Here is a 27,422-nt window from a genome sequence, read left to right on the forward strand (position 1 = left end):
AGATTTCATTTGGAGTATTTCTGCTGTTTTTATCCATTCCCACATTTCATAAATGTGAAAATACTTTGAATTTTTCAGATATGCCGAGTATGCTAGAAGTTTGAGTTTTAAGAGTTTGTTGAATATTATTAAAATAGAAGACAGCCCTTCTTTCAGGCAGATTGAACTATATGCAATCTCACAGGAACAAAAAAAAAAAAAAACCCAAAGTGTGCAGATAGCCTGAGTTCCAAGTGATGTTTTTGTGAATCTCTGACAAAAATTTGTTTGTTTCAAAGTTCTCATTATTCCCTAGGACAGAACTCTTTAAATGGTTCATCTTCCATTCTACTGTGAAAGGATGCAACTCTGACAGACTTTTGTAAACTGGAATTGTTTTGTCCTAAGCTTGCACACCCATGTAAAAAAAATAAAGATTAAAAATCACTGAATTTTTCTAGGATCTGGTATATGACCATTTCCAACATTTTAAAATTAGACAACTTTTTTAATGTTAAAAAATTGTGGGAGTCTTGTTGCTGACCACTTTTACAGTAGAAATACATTAACAAGATCTATATGCATCACAGTATTTGGTTCTGTGCCTATCTAGTATAGTATTTGAATCAAGTTATTTTAGACAAGTTTTTTTTGAATAGAAGAGAAGCTGGAGAGGCATACTTATTATAGCAAGTCCCTTAACAAGGTTATAGTGATAAATGGAAACCATTGCTAAAGATTTTCATTTATGAGTTTTTCACTTTAAACTAAAATATTAATTCCCTACCATCTTCATGATAAGGAATTTGGGTTAATTATAATTTAATCTTATTGTCTTTATTCTGTAGTTCCCTTTATAGAGACCTGGTCCCAAATCTGGGTTTCCATATTAGTCTTACATGTTATTTTTTTTCAAAACTGATAACTGTAGTCAAATTATATAAAAATAATGCCCCCCTTTCATTTCGGGGCTGTCACTGCATTCTTTTTAAGAGTGTATATAAGTGAAAATACACAATTTCTAATAGGGAAGTACTTATTACTTGTACAATAAGTATACTACAGAATATTTATACAATATTCAAATTATTTCAGAAATACATTCTAATTAAATAATATGCAGAAAATTCTTTTAAAGAATTTATTTGCACAGATAATACAATAGGAATTTCATACCATTTCTCAAGCTTGAAGGTGATAGTGTCATGGATTGGGGATGTTTTGCTTCCTTAGGATCTGAACAGCTTAAGGGAAGCATGAACTCTGGCTTATATCAGAGAATTCTAAGAAAAATAAAGCTCTTGGTTACCAGAAGAAGGAGCTAATAGGAAAGATTTAACATCACCTTTTCTAGCTAGAAGGCAGTGCTTAATGTTCTTCGCCATCTGGTGACAGCTAACTGCTTCTCAGTCTTAGTTCTGCCTTCTGCAGACCACGAAAGGCTTTTCCCCTTTGGTACCATTCTCAGGCCTAGTGGTTTAAAAAAAAGATAAGGGGAGGAAAATCCTTTTTGGAAGCAGAGGGCTTCCAAAGTGGCAAGCAGACAGCTTTAGCATCAGTACTCTTTGCTTCTTTGTCTCCAGTCATGGAGAGCCAATTAATGGAAAGTAGCTGTGTTAGCTACAATCAGGCAAAGAGGTTCTATTGAGGTTCTTCTCTGATCCCCCATTGAGCAGTGGACAGAATTCCCTCGTTTGTCCCAATTTTTGCGTGTTTAGTCTGCTATCATCTCTGTATACTTTGTGCAAGAGTCGAACATATTGACTGGCACTAGCTGTAGAAGACCTGCTTTCCCTCCCATCACAAGTAATAGAGAATCATATGGCTCAATGCTCCTGGGACTGACTGCAGAGAGGCACAAGCAGTTTGAGTAATCTCCCATCCAGTGCTGGCTAATGGCTGTGGTAGAGATTCCAGTTGTCTGCAACAAAAAGCCTTCTGCAGCTTCTTCATTAGGATATGTATCTTCTCTTCTCCCCCCCCCTCCCCTTTAAATATCAAGATGAGATTACTGAATTAGAGATGCTTCAGGCTTGGCTATAACTGAGGCACACTTGGGGCTGATTAAGCCTAATGGACAGCCCTAGAATTATGGGAAAGAGCAGTTCCCAGTGGAGTCAATGGCAGACTGTTGGATGGATACAAACTGCAATCTCCCAAACATCAAGCAAAACAACAAAGTTTTGGGTGCTGAATCAATTATTGGACAGGTCCAAAGCAGTTCAGAGCTTATTTAGTCCTGAGGAGCCATCAACCATCACTTCCCTTTTTTATTTAAAGATCTTAGGGTTGTCTTTCTTAAATGACCCAATAAGAGAATTAGCAAAGGAATCAAACAGAAGAAACTCCTATCCAAACTCAACTTTGAATTCCTTAAATGGAAAGGAAAGCTCCTGAGAGACACAGTGGGTGAGTGCGAGGTCTAGGAGACCAAGTGGACTAAAGGCTGGTTCTCAGAAAAGAATAGCTATGACAAGGAAGATGGAAACACACTTTGGTACAAAGGTTCCAGAGCATGTTCAAGTCAGATGCCTACAATGTGAAAGTCAAAAAGTTGGCAGAGTGCTACTGCTTACATGACTAAAAAGATCAGAGAGATGCCAGGCACATCCACGCCAGACTGGAGATTGCCTCTTCCTGATTTTTTCCCTGAAATAATTAGTAAGGAATGGGTGGAACCATTGAAGAACAGAACTGTGTCTTCCTTGTTTGACTAGTTTTATTTCCTGTCTGGGGAACATATGGGCCGGATAAAAACCTGGAACAGAATTTGGGAGTGTGCATGGGGCAGGAGAAAGCCCTTCTGCATCTTTAAATACAAATCATAATCAAATTTGCATGCATTGTCTCAAAATGAATATATATCCTTGAAATGTTATTTGTTAGAATGGTTGATTCATATTTCAGTTGTGTTATATAGATGTTTCTCAATATAAACACATTTAATGTTCTGGGTTTGTAGTTTGTATTTTTAAAAATTCCTTAATATTTAAATGTGCAGATATTTATTCACAAAGTTTTAATATTTATTTTGAAGGCACAAAATATAATTTATAAGAAATGTTTTCATAAAAATAAGTGATAATGGAAACAATTAGGAAAAACTACATCATTGCTTGAAAATGAAATAGTTCAGTAGTATCACCTGTACTTTGCAATTGTGCAATCTGGTATTGCATAACATTTCATATAAAATCAATCAGTATTCCGTTTTTATTTATTTTTCCCATTTCTTCTTTAGGTTTGCTCTGTGGATGAAATGAATCATGAGTTTCAAGCTCTTGCATTAGAATCTCGGGGAATGGGAGAGGTAAATATTTAAAAATGCAATTTATAGAATATTTATTTATATTTATTTGTACTTGCAAATTCTAAGGCCTGAAAGTGTTACTCTGTTTAGAATATATAAACATTCTTCCAAAACACAATTATTTGACACTGAAATCCCCTAAACCGGGGTAGGCAACCTCAGCTCTTTTATGACTCATGGACTGAGTCTATGCTGGCTCAGGAATTCTGGGAGTTGAAGTCCATGAGTAATAAAAGAGCGAGGTTGCCTACCCCTGCCCTAAATTCTGCTGAAGACGCTACCTAGCCTGGTAACAAAATGTTCAGAAAGCAACCCACAAGCTCAGAGAACGAACCTTCACCCTCATAATTATTTTAATAATATATGCACAAATGAGATCAATTTTAACATAACTCTCATTTGAAAAAACTGAGTTTTTGCTGCTAATAAAAGTTTAATTATTGTAGGGTATTCCTGCAAGGATTTTCACTTGTGTTTTTAAACAAAAAATAATGTTTATTCTTTAACTGAGAGTGCAAGGAAAAGAAGTTCTTGAAATATGCAAATCATAGATTTATTTATTAGAATACAGAGACTAACACTTGTTTCATGCAAATTTCTTATTCTGCATGGGATTTCAACAATTTTTTTTTTTAAAAAAAACATTTTGGTTCAGTGACATAATGTTAATTATTCCCTGGATTTACAATTCCCATATTCACCTAATAGAAAGATTGCCTTTAATTTAAGGAAATCCTTTTTAAAAAATAAAATAAGACAAGGTATAAACTTGCCAAAAATTCTCCATTCTACCAATCTTTCCTGTGCTGCCATCTCTCCCTGAAACTAATCTTGGGTATAATTTCTTCAATGTGTGCATTTGGTTTATGCATACATGTTTTTGTACATTCCAAAAAGTGTACAGAACAAAATGTTAATTGAATTAATAAACACTGAATATTGATTAAAAGTGCTTTAATTTAATTCATTTAATTGACATAAATTAACCCAATTTATGGGAGTGTGTATCTTGTATATATAGATGTACTCACAATATACATATTATATTCAAATGACGTTTATGCACACATTCAAACCATTCTCTAATATATAGTACTTACACAAACACACAAGTACATATAGTCATGCAGAATACCTTTAAGCAGCTGACAAAGTTAATGGGAAAAAAGGAGAACTGGGGGAATAAGGATGAAACAAGAAAGAGAAGAAACTATAGCTAGCAATGTATATTAAGATACACAAGCTTGCATTGAGAGAATGTAATGGAATGGGTGGATGACCTTGGGGAACAAGGGGAAGAGATGCAGCCTAGGAAACAATTGGACAAGAGAGGGAGGAGCCCCCAGTGGCTTATGGTCAGGAATCTGATCTAATTGATCAAACAGTTAAAAGTGGTGGCAGGATATTTGTACCTTCAAACTTGCAAATTTAATATAGCCTTGCAGTAAAGTAGAATTAGCTCATTAATTGTGTCACCTGTCTGATTTATCTGGGAGAGATTACAGTGAGTGACTGAAGAATTCTTCTGTAACACTGAAAGGTAGGACAGAAGACTTTGGTAGCTGAAGACTCCAAAGGGACTTGGTAGCGATATAGACCAAACTGAAGGAAGAAGCAAAAGTGCAGACAGATGGACCATTAGTGCTCCCAGCTTCAGAGCGGTTAAGTCCAGATTTGAGAGCTGACAACAGAAATTAGCCCATCAATAAAGACAGCCAAGCAAGAGGTAGTTTGGTAGTTTCTGAGACTGGGACCAGAATAGATAGTTAGAATAGAACTAAAATTCAATAGAGAGATTAAAATCAAAATTTGGATTAGAGTAGGAATATTAGACAGCTATAGGGGGATAACAACAAAGAGTGGGAGCCAGGTACATTTATATGACAATAAATTGTAACCTATTGTATTCTGTATAAATGAATGATATATTTCATTGTATTTGTCTATACAAAGTCTATGTCTATAGGCAATCTACTCATAAATGGCAAGTGCAATCAGGTCTTCAATCCAGGAGCCATACATTTATCTTTCCCTTATTTTTTTTCCTATACATTTATCTTTCTAATGTTGCAAAGTCTTTTGGCAATGGTATGGGCACAGAGAATACATTTATGTTGTCCATTTTTCAAATTCCATGGACTAAGTATATAGTCAACAGTTTAGTATTCTCTCAAAATTTTGTTGCGTTTACATAATCCACTACAGATAGTCCTTGACTTATAACTGTTCATTTAGTGACTGTTCAAACTTACAAGAGCACTTATGACCGCTTTTTTTTTTTTGTATTTATAACCATTGCAGCATTCCCATGTTATGTGATCAAAATTTGGATCCTTGGCCATTTCTTCATATTTATGACGGTTGCAGTGTCCTGGTGTCATGCAATCCCCTTTTGCAACCTTCTGCCAAATAAAGTTGGTGGGGAAGCCAGATTTGCTTAAAAATCAGGTTACTAACTTAACAACTGCAACAATTCACTTAATTGTGGCAAGAAAAATAGTATAATGAGGTAAAATTCACTTAAAAATGTTTTACTTAGCAACATAAATTCTGGGCTTGATTATGGTCATAAGTCGAGGACTACCTGTACTTTCTCCCAAAACTTGATAAATATAGATTTTGTAGAAATCTATGCTTTAAAGAAGCATCATCCTTATTAGATATCCAACATGTGCTTTTTAGAAATCCTTTTTTATTCAAATGTAATGGAGTCTAATAACCCCTATGACTCTATGTTCTAAAAATAGTTCTAAATATTATTTTGTTGTATTAGTGATAGTTTGAAGTCCATTAACACTCTTGCTACAGAAGTTAAGACACTCTCCAATTGCAATATAGGAACTTCTAATTCTTTATTCCATTCATTTCTTAACATGTATATCAAATTGATTTACTGATATGAAATATCTATAAAAACTAATAGGTTTATTTAGTTTTAAAGGATTTAACAAGTTGCTCTAGTGCAGGCATGTCAAACTGCCGGCCCGCAGGCCAGATGCATCATGACAAAACTGCACCAATCCTATTGCCAGCAATGGGGGAAAAGTCACGATACATTGCACGATGTCACGTGATGTTGCGAGTTTGAATTGCCTGCTCTAGTGTCTCAGATGTATCAGGAGCTGAAAATGCTGCTGCTCCAAATAATGTTAACAAAGGTTGTAATTGTAACTGTTGCCATTCAGTTAAATGTGATAAATGAGACTTCTCTCTTAACATAGAATAAAAAAAATCATCTTTATTACCTTTCAATTAATCCTAAATCAATATCCCAACTTCCATCCAATTTTTCCAATATCACCATTTCCCCCCCCCCCAATTTTTAAAGTCAGGTTTCTCCTAAAGTCAATTTGATATGAAAAAAGGGGCTAAATCTTTTATTAGACATTCCATTCCATAACATTTGAACTGACGTAATTGTTTCCAGAGATAACTAAAATTTTAGTACATTTAGATCCTGAAACTGCCTATCCAGCCAAAGATGCTATAAATGTAGAGATTCTTTTCTAAACAAATAATTTATTTTCTGAAAATATTTTCCAGATATATAAATTGGAAATTCCTCTCAGAATATAAATTAATCTGGGAATAATATTCATTTTGAAAACATTCACTTTTCCCCAGAGATTAACTTTTAATAACTCCCATATATCAATATCTGAAGAAACTTCTACATTTTATTTATAACATATGTTACTGATACACATACCTAAATATTTAATAAATTTAGTACAAATATGGAATTGATGTGCCTTAAATGAATGGGTTACCCAATTTTGGCATCAATTCCAATTTGGATCAGTTTATAGAATAATTCTTTTATTTTGCTAAAGGCAGCTGTCTCTTGCATTAACACTGGGATAATAGCATGAGCTTCAAAAATAAACCAAAGAATGTTATCTGCAAATAAAATCAGTGTGTCCAGTTGACTTATGAACTACATAATTCTCCTTATATTATTAAATAGCACAAGCTGAGGGTTCCATGGAGATATCAAAAAGCAAGGATAAAAGTTGACATCCTATTCTAGTTCCTCTGAATAGTGGGAAAGGAAGAGATAGCATGCTATGAACTTTTACCTCAGCTGTGGGTGTGATTCATATCATAATCCATTTTATGACTTCCAAAAGAAATCTGAATCTATACAGCAAACTTGCACTGTTTGTGTGTACAGGCAAAGATTTCTTCAGCATTTAATTATAAAATTACAAACTGATCTTTATTTAAGTCTATTAGATCTACTATGATGATTGCTGCTTTAATTTTTGTAAACACTGGTCATCTTATAACAATCACCTCCTATTTGCTAACTCTAGTATAAAATCTTTGCAACATTAATCAATGAGCTTGGACAATAATTGTTCAATAACCTTCTTTTTGTATAACTTAAACCTGGTGAAAAGCCAGTGATAAAATTTCCTTTTCAGATATCTCTTGGTCAAGCTTTGCACCAAAAAAATCAATAAATCTTTTATATCACTCAATAGTGACAGCCAATTTAATTCTGGAGCTTTATCACTTATCATTTTTAAAAGTATTTGTTTAATCTCTATATCAGATAGTGGAGCAAATAATGGAGTTTTGTCTATTATCTAAATGTGGTAAAATAATTTTATATAAAAAGACCTCTATATCCTCATTTGATATATTCTATGGTTTACTATATAATTCTGAATAAAATTTTAAAATTTAACAATTTATATCTATTGACATTTTATACATTTCCTCTCTCTCACCTGTAATAATTGGAACCATTGCTTTTAAGCGATTAGCCAAGATATTATCAGGATTTTGCCGTTTTCCCAGAATTTTTGTCATAAACATTTTATCATAAATTCTGTTTGCTATGATATTATAGCTGTTAATTCATATTTCTGTATCTGTTTTCTCTGTAGAAAACTCTTGATGGGCATCAGACCATCTGTGCCCATAAATGTTTTGAAAGTTTTCAATTTATTTTCCTTTTTAATTTTAATGTCATTCTTATATAGTCCTAAACAATAATTCTTAGAATTCTTAATTTTAACAAAAGAAAAGTCAAACATAAGCTGTGGATTTAAAAAGGCCTATTTTAATAAGCTGAGAGAAATGGTAAAGAGGATGTCAAGGGAAGAGAAGTTAAAGGCAGAGGTGTTGCAGCCAACTGAGCTTTTCTGAAAAGAAAAAGTACAGTTTCAAACATGAGCAGTGGAAGAAAACTACAAGATAGCTAAAGACTTCAGTGTGAATAGGCAGCTATTTAACCACACTCAACAATAATTCATGAAGGAATTGGGACTACATGCTTCTTAGAAACAGAAACAAGAGCTAATGACCAAGGAAATCTACAAAGCTTCAATTCATAAATGTGGGAAAGATGGAAAATGAGGTAAATCTAATGAGTGGCAAAACCTAGCAGTGAAGGTTTGTTCAAATACAACAGTAGAAAGAGGAAAACAAATGAGGCAATGGACTCACTGTTTACTTCAAATGAAATCTTCATAGATATCAAAGAATTTATAATTAATTCATATTCTCTTTTGTTTATGTCTATATCCAAAGCAAGTCATGTGAGACTAACCTTGTCTCGTTTGACAAGGTAGCTAGTGGAAAAGGATGTGGATATGTTTGCTTCAATGTCAGCTTTTTTAAGCAAGCATTTTACAAGATTGCATGTGACATTCTCATTGACAAGCTGATTTGGATGGCAGTATGCTAAGGTAGATCTATAAGTGACTGACAAAATTACTCTTAGCATAAGTGGCTCTTTATTGAGCTAGAGAGCAGTAACTATTGGATTCAAGTGAGAATCTATCAAAAGGCAAGTATTATTTAAATGTTATTAATGTTGGGGTTGAGTTGCTTATCCAGTTTGCACAAAATTCAACATCCAGGAAGCTTGAATGAGACTACAAATCTGAAAATATTAGACATCTCAGCAGAGAGAAACAAAATGTTCTTCAGCAGGAAAAATATAAAGTATTACATTTAGAAAAGAGAATATATATATATATATATATATATATATATATATATATATATATATATATATATATATATATATATATATATATGGTACAAATAAAATACAAACACCAGGAGAGTATAAATATAAAAATATACTTTACTAAAAGCTGCCAAGCTTTCGTTTGGAAACTCCAAACATCATCAGGGCTAAGGAGCCAGTAAACAATGATGACTTAAATGGGTTTTGCCGGCATCTGCACCCGGTCCTGGCCGGTTAATTAGTGTTCCAGATGTTTCTTTATTACTCTCCTTACGCTCCTTCTATGGTTCTTCCGGATCATTCCTTCCACTATCTCATTACTGGTATTCATCTCCTCCACCACCCCTTTATCCTTATTTCCTTCCATAGCACTGACCCTCCTCCCCTTTTTGTTTTCATTCTCCACCCTGGGGGCATCTGTTTCTCCTCTATCAGTGTTACAAGCTTCCCTGGGCTCACAGACGCTCCCCCCCACACACGCTTTTCCCAATCCCTGCTCCAGGGTGAAGAATGAAAACAAAAAGGGGAGGAGGGTCAGTGCTATGGAAGGAAATAAGGATAAAGGGGTGGTGGAGGAGATGAATACCAGTAATGAGATAGTGGAAGGAATGATCCGGAAGAACCATAGAAGGAGGCGTAAGGAGAGTAATAAAGAAACATCTGGAACCCGGCGGGACCAGTGACGCGGTCCATGAGCCGGGTGCAGATGCCGGCAAAACCCATTTAAGTCATCATTGTTTACTGGCTCCTTAGCCCTGATGATGTTTGGAGTTTCCAAACGAAAGCTTGGCAGCTTTTAGTAAAGTATATTTTTATATTTATACTCTCCTGGTGTTCGTATTTTATTTGTACCATAGACATGCCCAGGAGTCGTATTTTTATGCAAATTTTCCAGCATATATATATATATATATATATATATATATATATATATATATATATATATATATATATATACACACACACACATATACACACATACATACATATACATACACACACTGCATACATACATACATACATACATATATACATACACACAAGATGCAGGATTTATAGCTTGAAAGCATGTCAGAAAAGAACTTGGGCCTAATCACTGATAACCAGCTCTATTTTAGCAAGCTACTAGGACTAATGCAACTTTGGGCTGCATTATAAAAACACAGTATTGTCAAATACACATGAAATTCTTATTCTCTCCCTTACTGGTGAAACCACGTCTGCAGATTTGTATATGGTTCTAGACTCAAATTTCTATAAATATATTGACGTGCCCTTAAGAGGCTGACAGATTGTTTGATAAAAGTTCTGTGATAAAAGACTAGAAGACCCCTGTGATGTTCAGCTTGAAACAAACATTGAGGTTAATGCCAGTGTTCAGAACCTTAAAAGGCTCTTGTAGAAAAGATATTTAGAAACTATTTCTATTACTGCATAAGACAAAACCAGAAATAATAGGTTCAAGTTGCAACTACCAAATTCTCTGTAAAGAAAACCTTTTTGACAATAAGATTTGCACAGGAGAAGAATAGTCTGCCTAAGGCAGGCATGTCAAGCTGCCGGCCTGCACCCACCCCATTGCCAGCAATGGAGAAAAAGTCCCGATACGTCGCACAATGTTATGTGACATCGCCCAATGTTACATGACGTCGCAAGTTTGACATGCCTGGCCTAAGGATATTATGGATTCTCTCTCTCTCTCTGGAGATTATTTTAAGAGTCCAAACATTCATTCTTCACAATTTTGACCTGCCCATCTCCATCAGAGCAGATGCTGAGTGGCGTACAATAAAATGTTAAAATATAAAAAACAGTATATAGAAATTTAGAGTTACTTCATGAAGGTGGATTAATTTGTTTTCCTGTAGTCTACAGAGAGTTTAACTACATGATCCTTGTGGTCCCTTCCAATTCTACAACTTTATAACAGGTAGACTCTTGTTAATTCCTTAAAAACATTTTTTATAATAAAACCAGTTTCCAGAAGGAATTGGTGTGAATGTGACCTGGTTGAAGTGTATACCATTCTTGAAACTGTAATCCTATCATTTGGTTGGAGAACATTTAGCATCTATTTCAAGTTCATGTTTATTTATTAAATTTATATAGATGTTAATCTCCATACAAGACTTTGGGCAGTTCATAAATTTAAAAAATAGTAAACCAATCCAAAAAGAGAGTAATTTGGGGCCAGTCACACTTACACATCCCAACCTATCTCACAGGGCTGTTATAGGAAAAATGGGAGGAAGGATTATTAAGTTTGTTTACCATCTTCTTATAAAGTAATAAAGGTGGGAATCAAAATTTAAAGATAAATAAAAGCAGTAGAAACTATAAAACTATTTAAAGTCAAAGCAAAATTCATAACTGAGGCAATCATTTTATATCTAACAGTCAATCTACCCACTTCACCAACATTAGCATACCTGCCCATCACGTTTCTCAAATACAAAAGTATAGCATGTAATGAAGTACATTATTGGTTTATTAAACACATTATTGTTTAATAAATACATTTATATCAAAAGAGATAAATGCAGAAACTCCAGATTCCTTTCTATAAATTTAGAATTTATTAATATACATCTAGACCAGTGATGGTGAACCTTTTAGACATGGAGTGCCCAAACCCCTCCTCGGCCCCCGCCCGTCTTCTGCCCTGCCTGTCCGCAGGGCCATCCACCGCCTCCATGGCCTGCCACAGCAGATTGCCCACAGCCCTGTAGCGCCAGTATCTGTGCACGATGAGGCGTGAGGGCGGAGTCTTGTCCCTGCTACCTGACTGCAATGTCCTTGGCTGCGCTGCTCCGTATGGGCCCTGCCCAGGGGTGACTCTCCTCCGGAGGAGCTGCTGGTGAGGGGGCTGCAGGGGAGGCGGGGCTGGGGCAACAATGACCGTGCCCACAGAGAGGGCTCTGCGTGCCGCCTCTGGTACACTTGCCATAGGCTTGCTACCACTAATCTAGGCATTAGATTAAATGAGCATTAAATTTAAGATGTTTCTTTTAAAATAGCTGCTACCTGCCAAAAAATTTTGGGAACCAGATGATCCAGCAAAGGATGGACAAAAAGGGATATTTCTTGGTGATGAGTGGAGAGAAACTGCTTGGGCAACACCTCGTAAGTGATACTTGTTTAAGATATTATGTAAACTATACAATTTAGTTTGAAAAACAACTGTTTCTATGTTCAGTAATGGAAAAAATCTGCATTGAACTAAGCTGTATTAATTTGCATATTGATTTTAATGTCTCTTTTTTAAATCTAAAATAGACCACTCCATGTCACAACCTATTATGGTTCAAAGAAAGCCTGGACATGTTTTTCATGGAACAAGTGAAGTAAACGCTGTCTTATCTCCTCGATCAGAGAGTGGTGGCCTTGGTGTGAGCATGGTCGAATATGTGCTAAGTTCTTCTCCAGCTGATAAATTGGACTCCCGGTTTAGGAAAGGAGCTTTTGTAAGTAACTTGTTTGTATCAATAAAAGTTATTGTAGGCTATTCTTATGACGGAATGGGACAACTTGCCATAGTGAACTTGCCGCTACCAATTCGCTATGGCCAGCTCACCATTGGAAAACTTGCCACAGGATAATTCAACAATTTTATTTAATTATTTAAAATAATTAAAAATTATTTTATGTTTTGTCATTTGTATTTCAGTTTGTCTCTCCTTTTGCATCATTTCTTTAATAATTCTAATTCACAATTTCTTCAATATTATATAACATTTGTCCTGCGACAAGTTGTCCTGTGTGAGTTGGCATCGGCAAATTGGCCGCGGCAATTTGGATGTGGCGAGTTGGCCATGGCAAATTGACCATAATGAGTTGGCTGTGGTGCGTTGTTGTAGACTCGTTCTATGATATTATTACCTGTTAGATTTTCCTCATGCTGCCATGTAATTTAGCAACAAGTAGATTAATCATTTAAGTTTTTATAGTGGTCTTCAGAAAGCAGTGCTTTGCGCTAAATAAGAGCTTACGTCTCTATACTCAACTGTTTCATGCTACTCTTGGGAAAATGGCTTCAAAATCATATCTGTAACATGAAGTATTGCATGTAAATTTTCTGTAGGCCCGCCAAAGATTTTTCAAAGGTTTTCTGTTCATAATAAATTGTTTTAAATAGCTGTATTTATTTCAAAGGAGTTTTCCATTATGAAAAAGAGCAAGATGTCTTGCAAAAGAACACACCAGGCATAAAATGGCATTTTGATTATATGTTGTTCAGTCTTTCAGTGACTTCCAACTCTTCATGATTTGATGAAGATAATTTTTCCAGGATTGTCTATTTGTAACTGCTTCTTTGAGCTTATGCCATTTTAATTTCACATGTTTTATACTGTTTGACTTTAGATAGTGTTACAAGGAAGAAAGGAGTATCAAAAGTGCCTCTCTTCACTGTCTTATGTGTAGGGTTAGATTCCTCTGGATCATCAAAACTTCTCACAACTGGAAAAGCCATCCTCACTTTGTAGGAAATTTACATTCAGCTAATGTTGATTTTTTTCGGTTTTATCCTGAAAGCTATGGACAACATATTTTATTTAAGAATGATACCTGACAATATTACCTAACAACCTTACAGCATTAGTTAGATTTGGTAATGTTAATTGTGGATGCTACATTTATTTTCTGCTAGATTCAAATCAAACATGTTTTTTTTACTTAGGGTACTAGAGAAGCTGAAACAGATGGACCTGAGAAAGCAGACCAGAAAGGCAAGGTTTCTCCATTTGAGGAGGACAAGAACAGAGATCTTAAACAAGTTGATGATGACGATGTTACCAAAATAAATGGCAGAGGCTTGCCAAATGGAATGGATGCTGATAGCAAAGATTTTAAGTAAGGCTTAGATTTTTGGGATGTTGGGAGGAAGATATATCTGTTTTCAATAAATAAAAATTATGGATGCATGGGTTCAGGTTCAAAGTTTCATTTAGGTTCTGTGATATTTTGTATAATGGTTGCCATCTTTATGCATGTTAAGTCTTATTATATTTTAATTATGGGATCTGTGCAGACTGTAATACAGATGGGTGTCCATTGCTATCACTAAGCTTAATTGATGGAAATTGGAGTTCTGCAGCAACTTTTAGAAGGCCATAAGTTATCTGTTCTGCTAAAAAAAAAAGTACATCCTCCCCCAAAGGTTTCTACTCTTTTTATTATTGAATTTTTTTATTTTTTAACATACAAGCATTTATAAAAATACAATAAAATTTTAAAATAGAAAAAAAAATCCCTTACCCTCCCTCCCACCCCCAACCCCCCTCCCTTCACTTCCCAGAACAGAATACAGGGTTAATAATAACAAAATTTATAATAATTAAGAAAAAAGAAAAGAAAAGAAAAAAGAAATTTTTTTTTATCATAATTAACCTTTAACTCCATAACCTATGAAACAATTCTCTATAATATTTAATATTCATTCATAAAATAAGTGAAACTTTTTAATTCCATACTTTTTCTGAATATAATCTATCTACCTTCCCCATACAATAATATATCTTTCTTGTGTATGATCCTTTAAATAAGCAGAAATTTTTGCCATTTCTGCAAAACTAGATACTTTAAATATCCATTCTTCTAAAGTAGGCAAAGAATCTTCCTTCCAATATAAACTACTAATAACCTTGCTGCAGTTAATAAATTCAACATCAAAGTAGTTTCTTTTTCATTTAAGTCAACAAAAATACCAAGTAAAAATAGTTGAGGAGTAAATAGGCTTGCTTTTATCGCCTTCATTGATTGTGCTTTAATATTTAGAACGTATAAAATAAGAAGTGTAAATATGATTTAAAGATATAAAATTGACGTGGTGGTCTGACTTCTTTGACTGCATTGTGGCATTTGAAAAGGAAACAATTCATTGTTAAGAAGAGAAACAGTGGAACAGAAGGAGCAGTTGCAATGTCTGTTAAAAAAATCAATTCCTACCCATAAAGCCAAATCAACAAGCCTGGAACTGTTTAGCCTAGTATCAAAAAAAATTAAACTTAGAATGGGCAGAGGTTAGTGGAGATGCTAAGAAGAACAAAAACATTCTCGCTAGATAAGTTCAAAATAATAAAAAAAAATCAATACACCAGCTGAACAATAAATAAGGTAAAGTATTTACAGGCGACAAGGAAAAGCAGAACCACCAAAGTGACATAATTTGTTTTATTCTTCCAACCACAAAGGAGATTGTGAAGCCAGAATAATAGAGTAGGATTGAAGCTTGTGATTGATCAGGGAAAAGCTTTTTACTTCGAATGGATTTTAATCTTTTCGACTAGATGAATGGCATCGTAGGGTGCTGAGGTAGTTGATTGTCTTGTTATCCTGGAGAACAGATGAAGTTCCAGATGAGTTGAGGAAGATAAAAGGGGGAAAGGAAGATCCATTGTGCTGCAGCCCAGTGAGTTTGACTTCAATATCTGGTTAGGAGATAAAGAGGTTGGTCTGTAGGATCTTTCAAAGCACTGTGATAATTACTAATGTTTATGTTGAATAAATAAATTTTCCTCCTTTTTTCATAGGGTAACTTCCACAATAGACTGTGGGAGTACTGTATATCTTCAACAAAATAATTAACAAAATAATGACCTGCTGATTAAGGCTGGTCAGAAGATGTAAATTACATTCAAAACCTTCTTGATAGTTTGGAGAAATGGGCAGAAAAAGGTAGAACGTGTTCAACAGAATCGAGGATATTGTCATTTAGAAAACAAAACTCAAATGTACAACTGTAGATGGCATGGTATTAATAGTAAATAGTGTGGCTTGGCAATAGTTATGGTAAAGATTGGAATACAGGCAGTGCTCTTTTTATGAACAGATTGCATTCTGAGAGGCTGTTCATAAATGTGCTTTGTTCGCAAGGCCAAACAAATATACTGTAAATGCCAGCGTATAAGACGACTTCCGCGAGCGCTGAAATCGGCGCCAAAGACGGGGGTCGTCTTATACGCCGAGTCGTCTTATACGCCGGAAATACTGGTAGTTTCCGGCGTATAAGACGACGTTCTAGGAATGCGGCCCGGCTATAAAGACGGGGGTCGTCTTATACGCCGGGTTGCCTTGTACGCCGGCATTTACGGTATACGTGGCATGCTATAAACTAACCTCCCAATTTTTGCGACCTTCTCTGTTGGAGTTGTGGGTAAGTTTTTTCGTATTGGTGAAAGCTCATAAGTCGGAAGTTTGTAAGTGGAAAAATGTTTTGTAGTTGATTCCAAATTAAAATGAGCTAGCCATGTGATATGACTCCCCAAAAAGCAATATAGTTGCAGGCCGAAGCAACAGAAACATTATTTCCTAATTATTCCACTCTGTTCTGCTTTGGTCAGATCCTATCTTGAGTGTTACAGTTCTGGAAATTATAAGGAGTCAGAAACATTAGAACAAATTCCAGTAAGAAGAATCAAGCTAATCAAGGGATTAGAAGCTAGATTGTGTGAGGAGAGATTGAAAAAATTATCTGTGTTTAGCTTTGAGAAAAGAAGACTAAGGATGATATGACAGTAACTTGTGAAATAGTCATTTTTGAAGAAACTTCAAAAGTCCTTGGTTAACAATCACTCATTTAGTGATTCATAACAATACTGAACAAGTGATTGCGATCCATGGGCTTGGCAACAGGCTTGCACTTATGGGGTCGCAATGTCTCATGTCACATGATTGCCATTTGCGACTTTCCCTGCTGGCTTCCTATAAGCAAAGTCACTGGGCAAGCAGGCAAGGAAGATTGTTAGCTGTTCTTGTAAATCATTCCCATTCCTGTGTGCCCTCCCACATTCTACAGCACCCACCTTCCACCTGGCCATGCTTGCACCGTACTACAAAAGCCACTTGGCCTTGCACTGGCTTGCTTATGAGCCATCTGGTTCTTATGATTTCCCATTAACTTTGCTTGTTAAAAGCTGGCAGGAAGTCAAGAAGTCCTCACTTAATAACCTGTGATCCTCAGTTACAACATCAACAGACTGCCTGGATTGCCATCACTAAATGTGGTTACATAATGTGTTGTATGACTGCATCACTTAGGGATGGAAATTCCAATTCCAATTACTATTATAGGTAGCAAGGATTATCTATACCCAAAATCCTATTATGATTTATGTTGATTGATTATTTAGTATCCTATGACTATCACTGTGTTGTATCTTATGATTTATGATGATAGTATTTTATGATTATAATCATGATTTTATCACTTGTTGCTTTTATGTATACTGAGAGCTTATGTACCAGAGACAAATTCTCCAATCACACTTGACTGATAAAGAGTCCTGTCCTATTCTATTCTATTCTATTCTATTCTATTCTATTCTATTCTATTCTATTCTATTCTATTCTATTCTATTCACAAATCACATAGAAGGAATTCAAGACTGCTCTTCCGTGTCCCAGGTGCAAGAAACAGTTAATGGATTATGTTACAGGAAGGCAGGTTCTGTCTAAATGTGAGAAAAAAAATCTGTAAAAACAGTTTGATGTGATACCTATTTCTCAGAGAGATAGTAGACTACTATCAACTAGAGACCATTTTTCATTGGATATTTTATTTATCTATCAAATTTATATAGCAGCCCATCTCACTAATATGACTTTTGGCAATGTACAATAAATCAATTAAAACTAAATCTTAAATAACTGAAACAAAATATAAACACAGGAGAATGCACCAAAATCTCACATACAATGCAATCATCTTACAGGTTCTTTATTATCTTGGGGTCCCCAGAGCTATTAAAAATCCCCAGGTTTTTAAGAATTTCTGGAAGGACAATAGCGTTGGACTTAGAAAGCTAAATTTCTGGCACACTTTCATTTGAATTCTTTCAGTGAATGGAGGTTGGAATCTGTGGTTCTAGCTGGCCTTCTTAATTTATGTTTATATTTTAATCATAAAAATTATTTCTCTTTTAAGAGAAGCATGGTTGCTTCTTCCTCCTGTAAGTGGCCAGAGGGACAATTCTTTCCAAATTGACTGTTTGTGGTCTGGTAGTCTTAAATGTTTCCAAATGCAGGATGTACATTATTTCTGGCTGCTATATATTGTTCTATCTATATTATGCAAAAAATGCAAGATATTTTTTTAAATAAAAACTAATTTCTTCATTTTATCTTCAAGGTATGGTTTTGCCTCAAATGTTTTAGTAGAAATAATATTCAATTATGTATCTTTTTCAATGTAAAAGAAGTGTTATAGTTACAGCTGATACAGGCCTGCTGTTTAATAGATTCAGAATAGGATTTCCTTAATGCTGCCCTTTAAGTTGGCTTTGAAGCCATGAACTTAGCTTTAAAGCCGGAGCTTCCCATATCCTGCTAAGCATGCTATCCTACCATCCTCACCACCACCACTCTCAAATTGTAGATCTACTGTTTTAAAATCTTTCGATTATAGCCTATTTATTAAGCATTTCTATTATTGTTACCAGGAAGTACTGAGCACATATATGCTGTTTCATGACTTGGCTTGTTCAAGAAAAATCACAAGAACAGCAGCAAATGCATGTTAATTTTACCAACTGCTTACCTTAGAAAGCAATATCTATAAATTTTGATCACAGACATGAGCTGTGGCTATATCATAGATAAAAATAAAATAAAATTTTTAGTAAATTAAGAAAAAAAGGGAAATGAGGTTTTTTTATAAGATTATTTTAGCAACATGTTTGGAATGTATATTTTAATGTATAATTTTGGAGAGCATTAATCATTCAAACATGCTAATTTTCTCATTTGCTATTAACATTTTACTGCTCTGAAAGCAATTAAAACAGTTGTTTTGTGTTTAATTATTTGACTTATCAATTAAAGTAAAATTATAGATTTGATTTTCAAACAGTTTTAACATTAACTATCATATAGAACAATTGTGTGCCATTTTCTTATAAACCAAGGAGAAAAAATTATTGTGAGATTTTTACATATGTAAAGTTTTTCACCAGATGTTTTTATAAAAGCTCATTTTTGTTTTTCATTTTTTTCCTAAGCAGTCGTACTCCTGGAAGCCGACAAGCATCCCCAACTGAAGTAACTGAGCGTTTGGGTCCAAACCCTAATACTGCTGAAGGCTTGTCTTCGCTTTCTAATCCTTCAACTCATAAGCCACTGGTGGAGGAATTTTCAAACTCTGAATCTCAGAATTTGGATGCTATGGAACAAGTGGGTCTTGATTCTCTGCAGTTTGATTATCCTGGAAATCAGGTACAAATGGATTCTTCAGGAGCTACTGTGGGACTCTTTGATTACAGTTCACAACAACAGGTTAGTATATTTTTTATACCCATATTAATGGTTGGAATTACAGCATTATATACGTTACAGGTTTCAACTAAAAATGAGAACTTTCTAAAGTTCTTACATCTCTTGTTGCTGTTGTACTTTTTAAAAAAAATACTCTAACATTTTTTTTTACCCCATGTCGATTCCCTATCAAGGGAAGACACTTGATCTCAGTCATAATGCCTTAGCTTTGAATAAACCCAGCCATTGTCATGAATTGTCATTCATAGTTCAGTACTATGCATGGTGTCTGAATTGTAGCATATTCAAGATAATGTAACTTCTACTACCAGCTAGATTGTGCAACATATTAAACTGAAAGAAAAAGCATGCCATACAGAATTGGCATTTCTGGTAGTAGTTTATTATAATGTGGAATTATTTCATAATATTCTTGAAGAATTACTTCTATTTAAATTTGAAATTCACAGTGTTGAACAGTCCTGTGTGTAATGCTTCATGGAGTAATAACGGGTCAGTCTTATATATTAAATAGATAGAAAGTGTGTTCGTTAATAATGTAGTGTGTGACTCAAAAATCAAATCCGTTTTGCTTGTTGTCTTTTAGATATTTCAGAGGACTAATCCTCTTACTGTCCAGCAGTTAACAGCAGCACAACAGCAACAGTATGCACTGGCAGCAGCACAGCAGCCACATATAGGTGAGACATTTTAAAGTTTGTGATAAAAAGGGGTTTTGTTTCCTCTTCAAAAGACTATCCGTAGGATTGATAGATCTTAACCGATCATAGTTGGCTGTCTCTTTAGCTGCTGCAGTTGGAGTGAAGAAATTATCTAAACTTGGGAACCTTAATGAGAAGTGCCAGATTCTTCCACTTGATCTTTAGTGGATGCAGGACATGTACTGGGCGAATTGTTTTCTACCTGCAATACAACTTGACAATGAAGATTGCAAAAGTGCAAAGTAGAGTCGTAGTGTAGCAAGATAAAAGTATGCTCTTAGAAAGTACGTTCTAGTGTGAAATAAGCTTACAAAATGTTCTATTGCATATTACTTATTACATACTGAATTTTTAATATCAGCCGTGAAAATGAAATTGTCAGTTACAATTAAGGCCTTTTCAATTTTCTACCAATATTATCTGAAATCACATCAAACTTGTAGCATTTAAAAACTTGTGTGGTACAACACTATGTGCTGTGTCTGTTTTTGGTGAAATTGAACCTTTTGTTACTGTAACAGGTGTATTTTCGGCAGGGTTGGCTCCAGCTGCTTTTGTGCCAAATCCCTATATTATCAGTGCTGCTCCCCCAGGTGCTGACCCATATACAGCAGCAGGCTTGGCTGCCGCAGCTACCTTGGCAGGTAAGGCAATCCTGATTTCAGACAACTCTAGTATTGCATATTTTAAAAATATTTGTTTTAAAAGAGGTATAAATCATCACTCAAGTGAGTCAGATTGTTCCTCTTGATTTTCAGATATCAGATTTACTATGGACATCAGAGCACTCAGACCTCTTCATTTTCTATTGTGTCCATTTCTGTGGAATTAATTTTAACCAAGATTTTAATTTGTCTTTTCTACTCCTAGTTTTCTTAGACTCCCAAGTCCCATGTTCCTCGTCGTTCAACATTCAGCAGCAGAAAAACTAAACCAAATATTAGGAATTTATTGTCTTCCTTTTGAATGATGTCGCAAGATTGGGACAGGGCAGGAAAGAGAAGCATATCACTATTGTCAATATTTTAATTATAAATTGATACCATCAGATAAAATGTATCAAACCTGACATTTCAGAACAGACATCAAGCCATTCTTGGATTAAAATCCATAATCAAATATAGCATCATCTAAGTTGTTACCTTAATCTGTACATAGTGAAATTACTTTTTATTGGGCTTAAGTGATTTCTGTATGGCTATCTAAGAGAGTTTGTTATTTAGGGAGCTGCTGACTGGAAGGCTGATTCAAATCACAAAACTGAATGATTTATCCCCAGTTTTATTAATCTATGTGATTTTTAGGCATATAATAACTTTCCTAAATACTAATTTCAGGTGAATCTGGGATTACAACTATAGACCAGGCTATCATAGGGCTGCTCCAGGTGTATTTTCTCATTGTCCCATCTTCTAGATGGAGACAGATATCATTTAAGGCTGAAGAAGACAGATTCTACTAACACCTACCCTCCAATTGTTTATAAGTAAACCAGTTTCTTGTTCTACTATTGTTATCAGTTGATTCAAATTATTTGGCCACATCTAATTTCATTCTTAATAAATATTTGGTCTATAACCTTATTTGGATTACTATAGCCCAGTGTAATTAATGTAGGCCTTTACAGTCTCATTATTTGGTTTATGATAGCCTGGCTTCAGCCTTAGATTCCTACTGGCCGTTGTTAAAAACCCAAACAAATGCTTTGTAACAATTTTGCTGATAAGGAGAATCTGGCATAGTTTCTTAAAAGGAAGCTTTCTCATCAGAGGAGGAAGGGCTATTGAGTTGACCTTCGTGGTGAAATCTTAAATTATCAAAAGAACTCTAGAATATTGATTGGAATTGGGAGAAAATTTGAAAGAAAGGTACAAAGTGGCTAGCAACTAAAATGAACCTAGACAGCTCTGGTTGTTCAAGATTTATGGTATTAAAATGGTATGTGATATTAATATGGCATAATGTGGGCTAATACAGCTGAACTGAATTTGGCAGTGTTTATTCATTGAGAGATCTTGAAAAGATTGCTGAAGGGTTTTAGGCACAATTCAGAAAAGAGTGCTGAATGATTGGGAAGATACATTAGGTGGTGTGGTCTGCTCTGTTCTTCTTGAAGAGGGTGGAAAATCAAAGATTTGCCACTTAGAGAAAAGCCAGCTGCCAGCCTAATTAACAGAGGGAAAATTGGTGTCAGTGTCAGTAATTTATATGTCCTTCCTTAATTCTAAATAAGGAAGTAGGTAGGGTGCAGAAATAGAATACAGTTAGGCAGAAAGACAAGGTTATACAGTACATTCATACTATACCCATAGAAAAATCTTGTTACATAATATTAAATGAGAAAAAAGTTCAGCCATTCTACAGTTTAGAATCAAAGAGATTAGTGAAATCTAGAAATGAGTAGAAGAAGATGGGCGATCAGAACTTGGCACATCAACCATAAATCTATTAGCACTGTTAAAGAAAGCTGTGGGTTTGAAAGGAAAGGTTAACAAATAGAACATACTTTTTTTTTTTACTTTTGTGTCCATTGTATGATACTAAATAAATGTTTGGAAAGAATGGGACAAATTCTCCTCCCTATATTTAGATCTTTAAAGAGTTCACATTTTTAGATGGGTAGGATAATGATTCATGTTCTTTGTATATCGTTGCCCATCCCCTCTATTTTTTTTAATGTAAGTTTATTTTTTCCTTTTTATTATGTGCTGTAAGTCTGGATCTGTTAAATTATTTCAAGGCAATGATGCTTGTACACTGTTATCATAAATGCCGGCGTATAAGGCGACTTCCGCGAGCGCTGAAATCGGCGCCAAAGACGGGGGTCGTCTTATACGCCGAGTCGGTCTTATACGCAGGAAATACTGGTAGTTTCCGGCGTATAAGACGACGTTCTAGGAATGCGGCCCGGCTATAAAGACGGGGGTCGTCTTATACGCCGGGTCGCCTTGTACGCCGGCATTTACAGTAATTAAAATATATTGGGGTTCTAACTTTCGCTTTTTGGTATATCTGCTGATTTTCAGTATTGTAGACATTTAAGCCCCCTAGAAGCCTGATGGTAAGTGATTATATTTGCCTTGTGCCGTGATGTTTGTTTGGGAACCATTCTTGCTTAAATTTGGTTAAAATTTTTTGCGTATATATCTATCTGTCTGTCTGTCTACTCTATACTGTTAGTTTTGCCATTGCTGAGTACCCAAAGTCTAAGTTCCCATCTGATAAAATTGTATCTTTCTTCCAGTTTTAAACACAATTCATTCTCACTGCTGCAAGCATATCTTTCATTAAATTCTAATGTTTCTTGCTTTTTGCTGATACTATAACTAATAAAAAGCGATTTCATTTCCATTCTAAATTCCAAACTTTTCTGTGTTGTGCTATGTATATTTTTCTAATACTTTTGTGGGTTTTTTACATGTCCACCACATATTTGTTACTGTAAGATTTGTCTATCTTAGATATTAATGGAGTTGTATACCAGCTGTAGAATACATTGTATCAATTTTCTTTTAAATTTTAACTTGGTGTGATTTTATAGATTTAGTCTGTAATTCTTCCCACTGCAGTGTTGTAACTATTTCTTTAAAACTTTGCATCATTTTATCATATAGCTTTTGTTTGCTCTCTCTTGGTATAACATATCTAAGTACAAATTTATATAGAGTCCCTAACAGATGGTGCTGTTTTTGTATGAGTGTTTCAAAATTCTGTCTTTTTTCTTAATATCCCTCTTTTCTTCTTGAAATCTGATTTTAAATTTCTAGCAATTTGTAAGTACATCAACCAAGATATCTTCCAGTCTTCACTAAGTAGTTCTTGCTATCTTTTTAGAGTGAGTAAACCATATCTGCATCTGTAATTACATTTTTCTTGCTACAATTGTCTCCAATATGAAAAGCATTTCCTAGAAACACTAGAGATGAGCATATTATTCCCTTCATTGAGTTTCATGCTATTGTCACACTTTGTCTAATAATATGTCCTTTTAAATTTTTATCATCCTTTGTGGTCAGCAACGACTAGCAGAATAAAATTCACACTCCTTTACCTTTTTTTTTTTTGGTTTTTTTTTGTTTTGTTTTTTTTTTTTGTTTTGTATCTCTGCACCATAATTATGTATAAAGCTATTGGCTGGTTCCTTCCAAAATTGCTGTTCTACAATCAAAGGGTTTTATCTACTCTGTTATCCCCTACAAGCAGCTTGCTTTATGAGGCTATTTAGACTTTGGAAGAGCAAGATCATCTCTCTGGAATCATGTAGGACTTTTTTGTTCTAAACTGGGTCCCACTGTGCATAAACTTACTGACAGTTTCTTACCATTCTTGAGTTAAATTCTGATTGACGCCATTAGGAATAGATAGTTTCTCTTGGGTAATACATTTATTTTGATCATTGAAACTCATCCTAACCACTTTAAGGAAGATTTCTACCTTTCAAGATCTCTTTTAATTTCTTGCCATAATTTAACATAGAAGTGGTCCTCATTTAGAGACGTTTCCCAGTTACACAGGTGATAAAGCAATTTTATCATGAGTCCTTACATTTACAACCTTCACAGGTCTGTAAAATAAAGGAAAGCTGACAATCATAAGCATAGTTGTTTCACTGAGCAACCACTTAACAACCAAGTTGCCGATACCAGTAGTCACTAAATGAGGACCTCCTGTAGTTAGTTTGCTATTAAAATAAGGTATTTCATTAAATGAGCCATCTGACAGAATGAGCTTCCTGTAGAAGATTAGTTTCTCTTTGTGTTTAAAAATCTTGTGATTTTTGATTTGGAATGCAGAATATTCTCCAAAACGATTGTTTTCATCAACTATTTTATACCCTATTGTGGTTATGTAATAATACCATGTCATTTGGATAACTCCTTGCCACAAATTCTGAGACCTCTTATTTGTTTATCAGGCTTTTTCTGCCAGTATTTGTAAAGCAATGTTAAAGTGGACATCCTTGTTTTCTTCCTTTATTTATTTGGAAATCTGGAGAGAGCATTCCATTAGCCATAGTCATCACTTTTAACCTAAGCTTGAAATTTTTCTGACTAAAATATTATTTTATTCAATACTGCCAGCAGAAATTGTCACTGAAAATTGTCAAAGGCTTTTTCCACATCCTCTTCCAAATCAGTGCATCTTTCTTCCTTTTTTTGTTTTTAGGTTCTGTTATATTGATTATAACCCTACTGTTGTTCTTTGTATTTCTCTTTGGGATAAAACCAGTTTGGTCAATAGGTGTGAAATCTGGTATACTTTTCTTTAGTCCGTCAGGTAATATTGTTGCAAAAAACTTGTAATCTACCTTCAGTTGTTCTAGAGCAGGGGTGTCAAACTGCTGGCTTGCGGGCCGGTTGCATCATGTGGTGCCTGCGCCTACCCCAGCTCCGGCAATGCAAAAAAAGTCGCAGTATGTCGCGACACGTCACATGACACGGCAAGTTTGACATCTGTGTTCTAGAGGGTAGGCACTGCTGCAGAGAAGTTTGTAGCACCTTGAATCATACCTGGAGGCAAGCCAAATCAGTGCAACTCTCAAAGAAGAAGGGTTACATGGGCATTCTTTCTCTTTAAAAATTTAAGTTACCTAAACATTAGACCAGTGATGGCGAACCTTTTAGAGACCGAGTGCCCAAAAACTGGCCCCACCCCCGCTCCACCCCCTGTCCCGCCCCTGCCCTGCCCCACCCCACCTGCCCGCAGGGCCACTCACCGCCTCCAGGGCCCACTGAAGATCACCCAGCAGCACCATGGTGGCCACGCCCTCTGCGCCCCGCAGCATCAACTGCGCAATGGGGCGTGAGGGCAGAGTCTTGTCTACGCTGTCTGGCTGCCATGTCCTTGGCTGCATTGCTCTGCATGGGCCATGCTCGAGGGTGACTCTCCTCCAGGGGGGCTGCTGGTGAGGGGGTTGCGGGGGGAGGCAAGGCTGGGGCAACGGCACATGTGCCCACAGAGAGGGCTCCGAGTGCCGCCTCTGGCACCTGTGCCATAGGTTCACCACCACTGCATTAGACAATTAATAATTTCCAATCAATACTATATAAACAGTGCAAGTAGTTCCCAACTTACTAGCACAATTGGGGGGGGGGTAGAATTTTGGTGATAAGTTGAGACTCCCAGATGTCCAGACTTGTTTTGATGACTATTTTTATGGTAGTCATTAAGCAAATCTGTTCTCCCAATTGGGCATTTTTGGGATTACAAATCAGGGTCACATGATCCTGGGATGTTGAAACCAGTTGTAAATGTGAGCCAGTTGCCAATCTGCTTAAAATATGGTTGTGACTGCAGGGAGATAGCACAAAATTTTACAACTGCCGGAAGTCCTTTACAGGCCATATTGTACCCTTTCCAAGCCTTTGTAACTCCAAATAGTCAGTAAACTCCAATTACAAAATTTATTCTAAGTATATGGCTTTACCCCCAGCGTATTGTGTTTTAAACAACTAAAGATATGCCTATTCAACCAAGTATTTGTAAGATAGCTGTTTAGGTTCAGACTATCCTGATTGCTTTTGAAAACTGCTTTCATTTTATTGTCTTGGATTAATGGTCTTACTTTTTTGTATGCCACCATGTCTCCTTTGGAAGAAATTGCACTATAAAACAAAAATAATTTTTAATATTAAATGGATTTTTATTTTCCACTGGGTTTTTGTACACTAAAGTTCTTAAAAGATTGCTTAGGAAGTGTTGCTACCTAATGTGCCTCAGCTGATGCATAGGTAGAAAATGAGCAAGAATTTTATAAAATTACAGGAAAGCTTCACTTGACTATTCTTTTTATATTATGTATCAGATTATACATGAAACATTGATTTGAATGGGGAAAAGAAAAAAACATAATTGTCTCACTAAAATCAAATTGTAAAAAGATTCAATTTGACTAGTTTATGTTTCAGATGTACTCTTTTATTACCGTATATGCCAGCGTATTAGGCGACCCGGCGTATAAGACGACCCCCGTCTTTATAGCCGGGCCGCATTCCTAGAACGTCAAGACGACTCGGCGTATAAGACGACCCCCGTCTTTGGCGCCGATTTCAGCGCTCGCGGAAGTCGTCTTATACGCCGGCATTTACGGTAACTGTAAATTAACCTTCCACATATTGCTTTAAAATGTTAGGGACAAAAGAAAGCCGTCTTTTGGTTGACAGGGGATTTAAGTTTT

The 27,422-nt window shown here is 35.5% G+C and overlaps 1 protein-coding gene across 11 annotated transcripts in view; it reads left to right on the forward strand.

Moving 5' to 3' along the window:
* The window catches only part of LOC120311390 (pumilio homolog 2), a 70,981-nt gene that overhangs the window by 4,923 nt on the left and 38,636 nt on the right, over positions 1-27,422 (forward strand). For 4 of the 11 annotated variants that reach the window (XM_039350815.1, XM_039350817.1, XM_039350822.1 and 1 more), the window contains exons 2-8: positions 3,221-3,289; positions 12,293-12,398; positions 12,552-12,739; positions 13,954-14,126; positions 19,271-19,544; positions 20,131-20,224; positions 20,767-20,889. In XM_039350815.1, coding sequence (XP_039206749.1) covers positions 3,239-3,289; positions 12,293-12,398; positions 12,552-12,739; positions 13,954-14,126; positions 19,271-19,544; positions 20,131-20,224; positions 20,767-20,889 — 1,009 coding nt within the window. In that variant the 5' untranslated portion in view covers positions 3,221-3,238. The remainder of the gene's footprint in view (positions 1-3,220; positions 3,290-12,292; positions 12,399-12,551; positions 12,740-13,953; positions 14,127-19,270; positions 19,545-20,130; positions 20,225-20,766; positions 20,890-27,422) is intronic. The other 7 variants (XM_039350816.1, XM_039350818.1, XM_039350823.1 and 4 more) reach the window with 3 other exon arrangements.

Source organism: Crotalus tigris, unplaced genomic scaffold (assembly GCF_016545835.1).
Source record: "Crotalus tigris isolate CLP2741 ecotype Arizona unplaced genomic scaffold, ASM1654583v1 scf7180000018357.297301, whole genome shotgun sequence".
NCBI classification, from domain to species: domain Eukaryota; kingdom Metazoa; phylum Chordata; class Lepidosauria; order Squamata; family Viperidae; genus Crotalus; species Crotalus tigris.